The sequence below is a fragment of the Trichechus manatus genome, unplaced genomic scaffold (genome assembly GCF_000243295.1).
Source record: "Trichechus manatus latirostris isolate Lorelei unplaced genomic scaffold, TriManLat1.0 scaffold00072, whole genome shotgun sequence".
Lineage (NCBI taxonomy): Eukaryota > Metazoa > Chordata > Mammalia > Sirenia > Trichechidae > Trichechus > Trichechus manatus.
In genome coordinates, this window is record NW_004444008.1 from 11,823,261 (window position 1) to 11,835,401 (window position 12,141).

Genomic DNA, 12,141 nt, shown 5'->3' on the forward strand with positions numbered 1-12,141 from the left:
TCAGCAGCTTGCCTCTGTCTCCACAGGGCTTATCAACCACGATGTCCAGGTGACCAGCCACTGTCTGATGGAAGCATCTGGTAGTTGGACTCGGGGACACCACTGGACATCTGAAAGGTCCAGACAGCTGGAGCTGGGGGGCTTCAGTATTTGGCCACGATTGGATGAAAGGTGCTGGAAAAGGTGAGAGCATTACTGGGGTGTCACCAAGCGGAAGGGACATGGCACCGAGGGACCACCAGGGTCCAGGCAGTCACTCTCCGACAGAATCACTTACCCCTGTGCGTAAGGATTTCCAGGAAGTCCAGTTTAAGTTAAACTTCTAGAATTTTCCACAGAAAGAGGAGATGACCAGTTCATTGAAGCAAACACCCAAAATACTAAGCAACTTTGGCTAAGGTTGGACGTCAAATCCCAGAAAACAATTCATCCATGAAAGAAAAGGCAAGAAGCTGACACTGGCTTCATCGCTGAAGTTGCCAAGAAGCCATCGAGCACCCCGGGCGATAGTGGCCAGGGCCAAGTTACCATATAACCCGTCTTTTCCAACGTCAGGCTCGAAATTCATGCAGTTAATATTCTCTTAACAAAACCCAAAGGGTGGCATCTTCTTTAAATTATGCAACGTTTGTTTTATTTAACTGTTCATCTATCTGTGGTGGCCAGAAGCAATGATTAAATTTGTGAGCATTCATTAAGCCAGGATGTGGCCAAGGACTCGAGACCTCTGGGAGACCTGGCTCAGCGGCAGGATGAGACGCAGCAGCCACACTTCCCAAACTGGCCACCGGCCAGCTGACCTGCTCAGGCTGATCTAGATGGCATGAGAGCAGCTCCGGCCGAGGGCTCGTCCTCATCGCGAGAGGAAAGGCCAGACCGTTACTGCGGGAGTTCTTAGATCCAGGGGTCACCAGCAAGGGGAAGGGGTGCAGGGGAGGGGCAACGAGAGTCTTTCTGGGGAGCTGAGATGGCAACACTTGCTCCTGTCTCTCGTGGTCTTGTGTTGCATGTGAAACACTGTAGGTGCGACCTCTCCACGCCTTAGGTTTTGCCTTTCCCATGGAGGACATGCAGGGCACAGCAGAAGTTCGTCTCAAGGGGCAGCAGTGCATGTCCCCACTGCGTCCGCGATGCAGGCAAGAGGTGTGTGTGCCGCAGGACAACAGCCACACATGCATGTGTGCACACATGTGTACACATACGCACACACATCACATACACATACATGCATACACATACTACACACATATACACACATGTACGTACATGTATACACAAATGTACACACACACCACACACATTTAACACACACATACATGCACAAATACACACACACGTATGCACACATATGCACAGACACACGTACAGCCTGGCTGCTGCTCTGCGGGCCCTGCTGGCGGCACTTCCTCTCGCATACCAGTCCAGGTGTGCACCTGCCCGTGGACTGCATGCTCCACTCAGTACTTGAGGTCTCCGTTCACCGATGACGACAGGGTGCTGACCAGCCCTTGCTGGTCCCCGCGCCTCTGGCAGCGGTTCTGGATGAACTTGTAGATGGCGAAGCCAGGGATGACGAGGCAAGGCACCCCTGCCACGATGACCACCACGGCATAGACCCAGCCGGGGTATGGGGTTTTCTCTGATTTGGGAAATTCCGGCTGGGGAGAAAGTCACAACTGGGTGAGTGACACATGGGGAGCAAGTGGAGGTCTCCTTCAGGTGGGCCACAGGGAGAAGGGCAAAATGCTGCCTTAACCCCATGACTGCCACACGCCCTGTGCCCTATCCCACACCCTCCTCCCACCCCCACGTGCCTCCCCGTCTCCCATGCACCACCTCCTGCCTTTCCCAGCCCTCCCTCTTCCCCCCACGTGCCTCTCCCTGCTTTCCCAGTCCCACGCCCCCTTTCCCCACCCTCCTCACAGGGGAACCTGACCTGCTGCCTCTCCCCACCCTGACCCCAGGTTGACGATCTGGCACTCACAGACTCCGGGTTCCAGACGCTGTATATCAACTCCTCGTTAACCTTGACCACGAAGAAGAACAGGAAGATGACCAGCATGAGTAGCGGGCTGATCACTCTCCACATGACTTGCCAGAAGATGTTGGGCTTGTGGCCGATCATGAACTCAATGTCCTTATTAAACCTGGAAGCCAAAGCCAGAAAGGAGAGCAGTCACCTGGTGGGCAGACCACTACTCATCAAGACAAAAGAGAGTCCACTGTCTCCGGCACCTGGACACAAAGCTGTGGTGCTGGAGCACCATGCCCCGATCTCCCCTGGTCCAAATCCTAACCATCCTTGCAGGTAAAGATGCTGTCAGCCCTGAGAAGCCTTCCTCTGAAGCTACAGCCAGAAGCCATCTCTTTCCCTGGACATCTGTAGAAACCCTGGGTGTCCTAAGGGACCACCACCCAGACCTTGGACTTGTAAATACATTGTTAGAGACCTCATCATCCTCATCAAACTTCTGGCTTAGTACCTTAAGCAAAATTTAGAAAATCAGTTGCTATTGAGTTGACTCTGATTCATGGCAACCCCATGTGTTTCAGAGTAGTACTGTGCTCCATAGCATTTTCAAAGGCTGATTTTTCAGACATAGATCCTCAGGACTTTCGTCTGAGGTGCCTCTGGGTGGACTTGAACCTTCAACCTTTAACAGTGAGCACCTGACCTATCTCGCCACCCAGGAACTCTTTATGCAAAATTGTTGTTGTTAGGTGCCGTCAAGTTGGTTCTGACTCGTAGCGATCCTACACACCACAGAACGAAACACTGCCTAGTCCTGAGCCGTGCTCACAATCGTTGTTATGCTTGAGCGCATTATTGCAGCCACTGTGTCAATTCATCTCATTGAGGGTCTTCCTCTTTTTCACTGACGCTGTACTTTACCAAGCATGATGTCCTTCTCCAGGGACTGATTCCTCCTGATAACATGTCCAAAGTATGTAAGTCATAGTCTTGCCATCCTTCCTTCTGAGGAACATTCTGGTTGTACTTCTTCCAAGACAGATTTGTTTGTTCTTTTGGCAGTCCATGGTATATTCAATATTCTTTGCCAACACCACAATTCAAAGGCATCAATTTTTCTTCGGTCTTCCTTATTCACTGTCCAGCTTTCGCATGCATATGATGTGATTGAAAATACCATGGCTTGGGTCAGGCTCACCTTAGTCTTCAAGGTGATATCTTTGCTTTTCAACACTTTAAAGAGGTCTTTTGCAGCAGATTTGCCCAGTGCAATGAATCTTTTGATTTCCTGACTGCTGCTTCCATGGATGTTGATTGTGAATCCAAGTAAAATGAAATCCTGGACAACTTCAATCTTTTCTCCGTTTATCATGATGTTACTTATTGGTCCAGTTGTGAGGATTTTTGTTTTCTTTATGTTGAGGAGTAATCCATACTGAAGGCTGTGGTCTTTGATCTTCACCAGTAAGTGCTTCAAGTCCTCTTCACTTTCGGCAAGCAAAGTTGTGTCATCTGCATATTGCAGGTTGTTAATGAGTCTTCCTCCAATCCTGATGCCCCATTCTTCTTCAAATAGTCCAGTTTCTCCGATTATTTGCTCAGCATACAGATTGAATAGGTATGGTGAAAGGATGCAACCCTGACGCACACCTTTCCTGACTTGAAACCACGCAGTATTCCCTTGTTCTGTGTGGACAACTGCCTCTTTTTCTGTGTACAGGTTCTCATGAGCACAGTTAAGTGTTCTGGCATCCCCATTTTTAATGCAAAATAGAGGGTCAAAGATTCTGGGGAAAATGAGGAGACAAAGCCACCGAAACACTCCTTCTCATCCTCTCTTTCCAAAAGAGACCTAACAGCCCTTGGCTGTGTGGGGGTCCCTGAAGCCCCCTATTTCCTACCCTAGTGCTTGATGCCTGTTATGGATTGAATTGTGTTCCCCCAAAATGTGTGTCAACGTGGCTAGGCCATGATTCCCAGTATTGCGTGGTTGTCCTCCATTTTGTGATCTGATGTGATTATCTTATGTGTTGTAAATCCTAGCCTCTATACCCATAGTTATGATCCTGTTTGGAAGTGAGCTGTCCCTTACGTTAATGTGGCAGGACACAATCTATAGGATTAGGTTGTATCTTGAGTCAATCTTTTTTGAGATATAAAAGAGAGAAGTGAGCAGAGAGGGGAGGGATATCAGTACCATCAAGCAAGAATAGTCAGGAGCAGAGCACATCTTTTGGACCCAGGGTCCCTGCACTGAGAAGCTCCTAGACCAGAGGAAGATTGATGACAAGGACCTTCCCCCAGAGCCAACAGAGAGAGAAAGCCTTCCCTGGAACTATCACCCTGAATTCAGACTTCTAGCCTCCTAGACTGTGAGAGAATAAATTTCTCTTTGTTAAAGCCATCCACTTGTTGTATTTCTGTTATAGCAGCACTAGATGACTAAGACAATGCCCCTCCTATGCAGAAACCTCTTCTGCACAAACAAATTTACTGTCTGGAGAAGCCAGAATGCAACAGACAAAACTGGCCCTCAACAGAAGCAAGAGGACCTTTCTGGAGAAGTAGGCGCAAGCCCAGGTCTGGAACCCAGGACGGCCCCAGAAGGGTGCTTTGGGGATTGGTGCGGTGACTGATCTTCTCTCTAGGTGCCCATCACTTAGTTCACTCCCCTCTCTCATTGTGTCTTTGAGACAGCATTGCTTGTTACCCTTGGGCCCTAAGTGTCTGGATTCAATCAGACACATGTGCATCACCTTTAGAATGCTATACTCCTTACTTCCCACCAGGTGACATGGGCCTGCAGTGCTTTATCTGCTACGTGAGCTGCAACTATTTCTTCTGACTTATTATTTGTCTTTTGACAAACCCGTGCATTTCCACCTCAATATGTTTTGCTGTTGTTCTTAGGTGCCATCGAGTCAGTTCTGACTATGTACAACAGAATAAACAATGCTTGGTCCTGCACCATCCTCACAATCTTTTTTATGCTTGAGCCCATTGTTACTGCCACTGTGTCAATTCATCTCTCTCTGAGGGTAGTCCTCTTTTTTGCTGACCCTCTACTTTACGAAGTATGAGGTCTTTCTCCAGGCACTGGTCTCTCCTGATAACATGTCCAAAGTATGTGAGATGAAGCCTAACCATCCTTGCTTTTAAGGAGCATTCTGGTTGAACTTCTTCCAAGACAGATTTGTTTGTTCTTTTGGCATGGTATATTCAGTATTCTTCGCCAACACCATAATTCAAAGGCATGCTTTGTTAATATTTGCATACTATTACAGCATAGTACAGTGGGCCTGTGCTACTCAATCTTCCTTTATTGTTACCAGCTAGGTGGGTTCAAGTTTTTTTGTCACTCACTTAATGCTGAAATAAGCTCCTATACATATATCCTTAGGAGTCCCTTGGTGGTGAAAACGGTTAGCGTACTCAACTGCTAAAAGAAAGGTTGGAGGTTTGAGTCCACCCAGGGGTGCCTGGGAAGACAAGCCTGGAGATCTACTTCAGATAAACAGTCACCGAAAACTTCATGGAGCACAGTTCTACTCTGACACACATGGCGTCATCATGAGTCAGTGTCAACTTGATGGCAACTGGTTTTTATTCTTCGTAGGAGTTGGAATCCCTACACCTTTAGAAAATAATCTGACAGTATCTATTAAATATACAAAGGACAAGCCCTTTGACCAAGGTTCCTGCTTTGGGGACTCCATGCTGAATCACTGAAAGTGTGAGGAGGGGTGTAACAAGTTGCCATTGGGTCCATTCCAACTCATGATGACCCATGTGTGTCAGAGTAGAACTGTGTTCCACAGGGTTTTCAAAGGCTGAAATTTTGAATGTAGATCGGCAGGTCTTTCTTCCAAGGTGCCTCTGGGGTGACTCGCAACTCCAACCTTTCAATTAGTAGCTGAGCACATTAACCATTTGCACCACCCAGGGACTCCTTCCTACACCCCAGGTTACTAAACATAGTCTCCTAATATTAGTGTTAATTTCTTGTCTGCTTACAGTTCGATCTAGAGAACCCCTGGAAGCTGGAGAGGACAGTCTGGATTGCTTCTGGAAATCAAGTTACGCTGGCCGGGACTGGAGGTGCCACCTCAGCCAGACATTAAGTCCCACATATTCGGGGTTCTCTTCCCCATCTCACCGGCCCAGTGCCAATCCCATGCTGTTCTGATGGAAGTAAATTCACGCTTGGTTTTAACGACCTGCTGAGGCCCTGCATCTGTACATGGTTCTCTTTCCCCGTGCTGCAAACCCCCGAAAGCCCCATGAGTCAGCAGTCTCCACCACCCCTGGAAGGAGCTCTCCTGTGACCTGGCTCTTCACCACCATCAGGTGTCGCTCTCCCCACCTACCTGTCCACGCCGTACACGTAGACGACAGAGAACATCTCGAAGAAGGCGATGATGAGCAGTGGGATGGAGCCTGCGTAGCTGTCCAGCAGGGAGAGCCAGTACTGGCCTGATTCCAGGGTGAAGACGAAGGCGATGAGGTAGGTCCCCAGGCAGATCAGGCCTGCGGGCAGACAGGGAGGGTGTTACCTGAGGGGGTCCCAGTGCAGGTCCCAGGCTATGGTCTGGCTGGGAAACACCCCTGCCCACGAGCCTTGGGGATTTGCACATCTGAGAAACTTTCTATAGACACGTCCCAAGGCCATAATGAATCCTGCTTTCATGTTGTTGCATTAAACTTTGGACTTAAAAATTCCAATTCATGGAACAGTAAACAGAAGAACAAACGGTGTTTGGGAAGAATTTTTTTTTTTCCCATAAAAATAACTGTTTAAAAGTCTTAAAGTTCAGCCTCCAGCTGCAAGGCTAACCTGTCCTGCTCTAAGGAGTCTGTGCTGAAGCCTTTCTGCAAACTTCAGTTCGTGTTCTCCATGTGTGTGGCCCACAAATGGGATTTCAGGAAATCAAATCACGTTCCCAGCAGTGTGGCCAGCACTTGAGTAATGGAATTGGTTTTCTATCCAAACAACAACGTCTCTGAGGTCCAAGTGTCTGGTGTCCCTTAAAGAGAGTGTTCCTGGGGGCTGATGTGTAGCCTGGGAGAACCCGAGGACCGGGGGCCAGATGGAGTCAGAAGGTCCTACCCCCAGTGCCCCGTCTGCTTCCCGAGCCAGCTCCCACCCACAGCGGAGTCACCATATCATCTCTTCCATCCTTGTCAGGACTTGTCTGACCAGATCTCCCCACCCCCCAAACAAGCAAGCACCCCCCCTTTCCCTCGCAGCCCCCAGCTGCTGCCTGTCACCATCCTCCCTGACTGCACAGCCTATCCACACCCTGCCCCGCCCCACCTCGCCCCGCCCCACTCAAACCGCGTCCAAAGTCCTGCTGGCCTCCTAGATAACGTCCCTGTCCTTGCCTGTGTGCCGGCCTCTCTACAGGGCTGCGCTGCCAACACAATCTCCCCCTAAAGCCCACTCTACCTCCGACCCAGCTTCTGTGGCTCTCCCTGCCCCGACATCCGTCCTCTCTACTGGCCGTTGCTTGTCCCCTGCGGCTGCATCTGCCTCGGATTGGACAGAGTGATGCTGACTCCCTGCCATGGCTCTCTAGGCCCCCTGCCCTCGCCAGCCCACTGATGTGTGGGTGGCCCTGGCTTAGCTATTGCCTCTATTGGTGGTAACGGTGGTCTGATGACCCCCACTGAGCCTCTCCATTAATGCCCATAGTTCCAAGCCCTGCCCATGTGGCTCCCTGTTGGAATGCTCCAGAATGCCCCCCTTAGAACCCACAGGATGGTGGGGTCTACACCCACAGGATGATAAGGTCCGCATGCCTGGGCCCGGCACACAGTCCCCCCACTGTCCACACTCTGCAAACCCCAGACATTTGCCACTCCCAGGACCCCCATGCCTTTGTTTCCTGGGGTCCTTCTGCCCGTAATGCCCTCTGGGGTCCTCCTTGGACTTCTCTTTGTAACCCTCTGTTGGGAAGAAGCCTTCTCTGGCCACTCTCCCCTGTGGCCAGGTTGACCATATCCTCTTCTCGGACTTCACTGCTGCCCCTGAGGTGTGTCCATGCAGCTCAGCACGGGCTGAGGGACCCCAGGCCCAGCAGCCGAGCTTGCTGCCTGAGACCCACCACACGAACCTGTGAGCAGCTCCTTGGGCCACTTGGGAGGGATGATCTTGAGGTCCTGCAGGGGCACGACCACACCCTCCATGTTCCCGAACATGGACGACAGGCCCAGGCAGAAGAGCATGATGAAGAAGAGCACAGACCACAGTGGGGCCACCGGCATCTTGGTGATGGCCTCGGTGAAGACAATGAACGCCAGCCCCGTGCCCTCCACGCCCTGAGGGGGAGCAGACAGACAGACACACAGCGTCACCACCAACATGTGCCCCCGGTCCCGTTAGGCACCTAGAAATGTCCCACGAGGTTTCCATCTGCCGGGCGCCAGTGTGTGCATGCCTTCCTTCTCTCCCCGTGAGTTCCGGTCAGTAATCAACCGCCACACTTGCAATGTTGGTGCGTGCTGCTGGTTAATTTGAGTCTTTCAATATTGTTTTCTAAGTTCCAGAGCCACCACTCATCTGTCAGCTTGTCATACTGTGGTGGATTGCGTGTTGCTATGATGCTGGACGCTATGCCACTGGTATTTCAAATACCAGCAGGGTCACCTTTGGTGGACAGGATTCAGCAGCGCTTCCAGACTAAGAGAGACTAAGAAGAAAGGCCTGGAGATCTACTTTTGAAAACTAGCCAGTGAAAACCCTATGGATCACAACAGAACACTATCTGATACAGTGCTGGAAGATGAGCCCCTAAGTTAGAAAAAAAACCCATTGCCGTTGAGTCGATTCTGACTCACAGCGACCCTATAGGACAGAGAAGAACTGCCCCATAGAGTTTCCAAGGAGCACCTGGTGGATTTGAACTGCTGACCTTTTGTTTAACAGCTGTAGCTCTTAACCACTACGCCACCAGGATTTCCTCCTAAGTTAGAAGGCACAATGGACTGGAGCATAACAAGGATGGTGAAGGTGGTGCAAGACCAGGCGACTTTTTGTGCCACTGTGCCTGGGGTCACCGTGTGGCAGAGCCAATTTGATAGCAGTTAGCAACAACAGGCTGCAGAGTGTATTTTAAAAAGCGGAGCTACATTTTATAACCAATACATGGCTCCAGCTGTCCAGCAGCATCCAGAGCCCCCTGCTGCCCAGGACAGATACGCAGACTCACGTTGGCATCTACACAATGACAGACCCACAGACAAGAAAGTCTTCTGTTCACTGCAGGGGCTCTTCACTCACAGGTGCTTTCTAAACTCTTACAACTCACACAGCCTGAGGGCAGAAAGGCTCCGTGATTTAAGGTGACCTTTCAAGAGTGAGGCAAACACTCACTGAATGGGGTGCTGTGCTGGGAACTCAGGTGGCCCCTTGGCACGGACGGCCACAGGCCTGTGGGGCAGGCCAGGTGCACCGGGGGCCTCACGGTGCAGAGGCAAAGCAGGTATTGTAGTTGGAGGCCCCATGGCTGCTCTCCCCTTCGCTGCGTTCCAGCCCCAAACGGTCAGCTGAGTACTTGGGGTACCGGCTCTTCCCACCCCCACACCCCGTGGTCAGTGGTCATGGCAGTAGAGTCTCTGGAGAGAAACGCTGCCTCAGGAGGGCTGAGAGACTAATGGGGAGCTGTCCTGCCTCTCAGAATGCCCTCCAGGGAATCAGCTCAAGATTAGGATATGGGAGGCCTTGGGAATTTTATCACAAACCCAGGTCTCCGAAGGCAATGTAACAGCATTTGCTTGAGTTCCAGGAACAATAATATATCGATCCCTTCTCCACATGGACACACCTCTGTGGGAGCTTATGGAAAGGCTACTGAAGAGTTTATAAAGAAGGTGTAGGAAACCAACAGTGGTGCCTTCCTATGAAGGAACAGTACTCATCAAAGAGGGAATGAAGTATGGATGCACACAACAATGGGATGAGTCTCAAATGAGAATGCTGAGAGAAACCAGACCATAAAATACATGATTCTGTTTCCATGAAATTTATGTTGTTGTTAGCTGTCATTGAATTGGCCCCAACTCATGGCAACCCCATACACAATGGAACAAAATGCTGCCGGGTCCTGCACCCCCCTGTGTGATTGGTTGTGGATGGAACCGTTGAGATCCACAGGGTTTTCATTGGCTAATTTTCAGAAGTACATCTCCAGGCCTTTCTTCCTAGTCTGTCTTATTCTGGAAGCTCCACTGAAACCTGCTCAGCATCATAGGAACATGCAAGCCTCCATTGACAAATGGGTGGTAGCTGTGCATGGGTTGCATTGGCCAGGAATGGAACCTGGTCTCCTGCATGGAAGATGATAATTCCACTACTGAACTCCCTTTGATTCCTATGAAATTTCTAGAAAAGGTGAAGTGATAGAGGCAGAAAGCTGTTCAGTGGTTGCCTGGTGCTTAGGGAGAGTGGGAGTGACCTTTGGGGTGATGGATGGTGATGATGGTGACCCTGCCGTACATACGTACAAAGACTCAGCAAACTCTACACTGAAAACGGGAGAATTTAATGGCACATAATTATACCCCCATAAAGTTGTTTCTGGAGCCCTGGTGGCATAGTGGTTAAGAGCTCAGCTGCTAATCAAAAAGGTTGTCAGTTGAAATCCACCAGCTGCTCCATGGAAACCTTATGGGGTAGTTCTACTCTGTCCTATAGAGTTGCTATGAGTTGGAATTGACTCAAAGGCAACGGATTTGGTGTTTTTTTATACCTATAGATGCAATCCCATTTGGGAATAGGGTTTTCTTTATTATGTTAATGAGGCCATATCAGCGTAGGGTGTGTCTTAAGCCAATCCCTTTTGAGGTATAAAAGAGCAGATTAAGCACAGAAGAAGACAGACACGGGGGAAGACCAACACTATCTGAAGATGGTGGAGGCAGACCAGTCTACAAGCCCAGGGACTCCAAGAATGGCCGGCCAGAGAAGCTGAGACAAGGATTTTCCCCAGAGCTAACAGCAGAGAGCCTTACCCTAGAGTTGGTGCCCTGAATTTGGACGTCTAGCCTCTTGAACTGTGAGAAAATAAATTCCTGTGCATTAAAGCCAGCTGCCCATTACCCACTGCCGTCGAATTGACTCTGACTCATAATGACCCTGTAGGACAGAGTAGAACTTCTCCATAGGGTTTCCAAGGCTGTCATCTTTACGCAAGCAGACTGCCACATCTTTCCCTCGGAGTGGCCAGTGGGTTTGAACTGCTGACCTTTCGGTCAACCATTTGTGCCACCAAGGGTCATTGCATCTGCCTTTAGGACATTCTGTTTATTTGTGGAATTGCACCAGTTACATAAACACACCCCGACATTTTGATTATTTTTGTGCCACCAGGGCTCCTTTAAAGACACCCACTTGTGGTGTTTCTGATACTGCAGCGCTAGGTAACTGAGACACCCCTTACTCAGGAGCACTGGCCTCAGCAAAGGCTCCAACCAGTGGCCTGACTCTAGAAGGCTCCGGCAAAGGGTATCCCTTTGTTGTGGCCTGTGTCACGTGGGAGAGCCCCTCGTGGGACTTACTTCTGAGAGGAAGGAGTTGATGTCGCAGGTCTGGAATGACAGCTTTCCGTAGGCCACGGGGTCAGTGGCATTGCACCATTGCTGCATCTCTGCGAAGTTCTCCTGCGTCACGTTACCTTCAGGTAAGTCGAACCCATTCATGAGGGTCAGGATGTTCCTGGGAGCAAGAGCAAGGCTGACTTCCCTCCCTGTCCACGAGTCCGTGTTCTGTGGGCGGCCCCCAGGCCCTTCCCGGCCCCGGGACCCCAATGGGGTGGCTTACGTGTTGAAGCACTCATCATAATGCTCTGTGGCTCGGAACCCAATGATGGAATACACCACGGTGGCTGCGTAGACGGACGTGAAGCCATTGATGATGGACACAATCACCGCGTCCATCTCGCAGTTGTTACTGCAGACAAGAGCAGTGTTACTGCAGCCCCACGAGGCTGATCCAAGGGTGAGGACGAGATATGGGCCTGACACCAGGTCACTGCGTCACCAGGTGAGTCTAGGCTCAGAGCTAGTCTCTGCGCAGAGGCAATAGTTGGAGGCTGAGCTGCTGGTGTGCAAGCAAGGAGGGCCGAGTCTGTCCCTTCTGTAACATTGACTGGGCACCAGGCACCCTGAGGGGA

The 12,141-nt window shown here is 50.5% G+C and overlaps 1 protein-coding gene across 2 annotated transcripts in view; it reads right to left on the reverse strand.

Moving 5' to 3' along the window:
* Positions 1-1,457: 1,457 nt before the first annotated feature.
* Positions 1,458-12,141, reverse strand: part of SLC6A19 (solute carrier family 6 member 19) — a 38,137-nt gene continuing 27,453 nt past the window's right edge. Inside the window, exons 7-12 of one of the 2 annotated variants that reach the window (XM_012556646.1) lie at positions 11,790-11,918; positions 11,528-11,684; positions 8,086-8,290; positions 6,340-6,499; positions 1,989-2,147; positions 1,458-1,658 (exon numbers count right to left, since the gene is read on the reverse strand). In XM_012556646.1, coding sequence (XP_012412100.1) covers positions 1,478-1,658; positions 1,989-2,147; positions 6,340-6,499; positions 8,086-8,290; positions 11,528-11,684; positions 11,790-11,918 — 991 coding nt within the window. In that variant the 3' untranslated portion in view covers positions 1,458-1,477. Of the gene's footprint in view, positions 1,659-1,984; positions 2,148-6,339; positions 6,500-8,085; positions 8,291-11,527; positions 11,685-11,789; positions 11,919-12,141 lie in introns of both variants that reach the window. The other variant, XM_004380284.1, reaches the window with a different exon arrangement.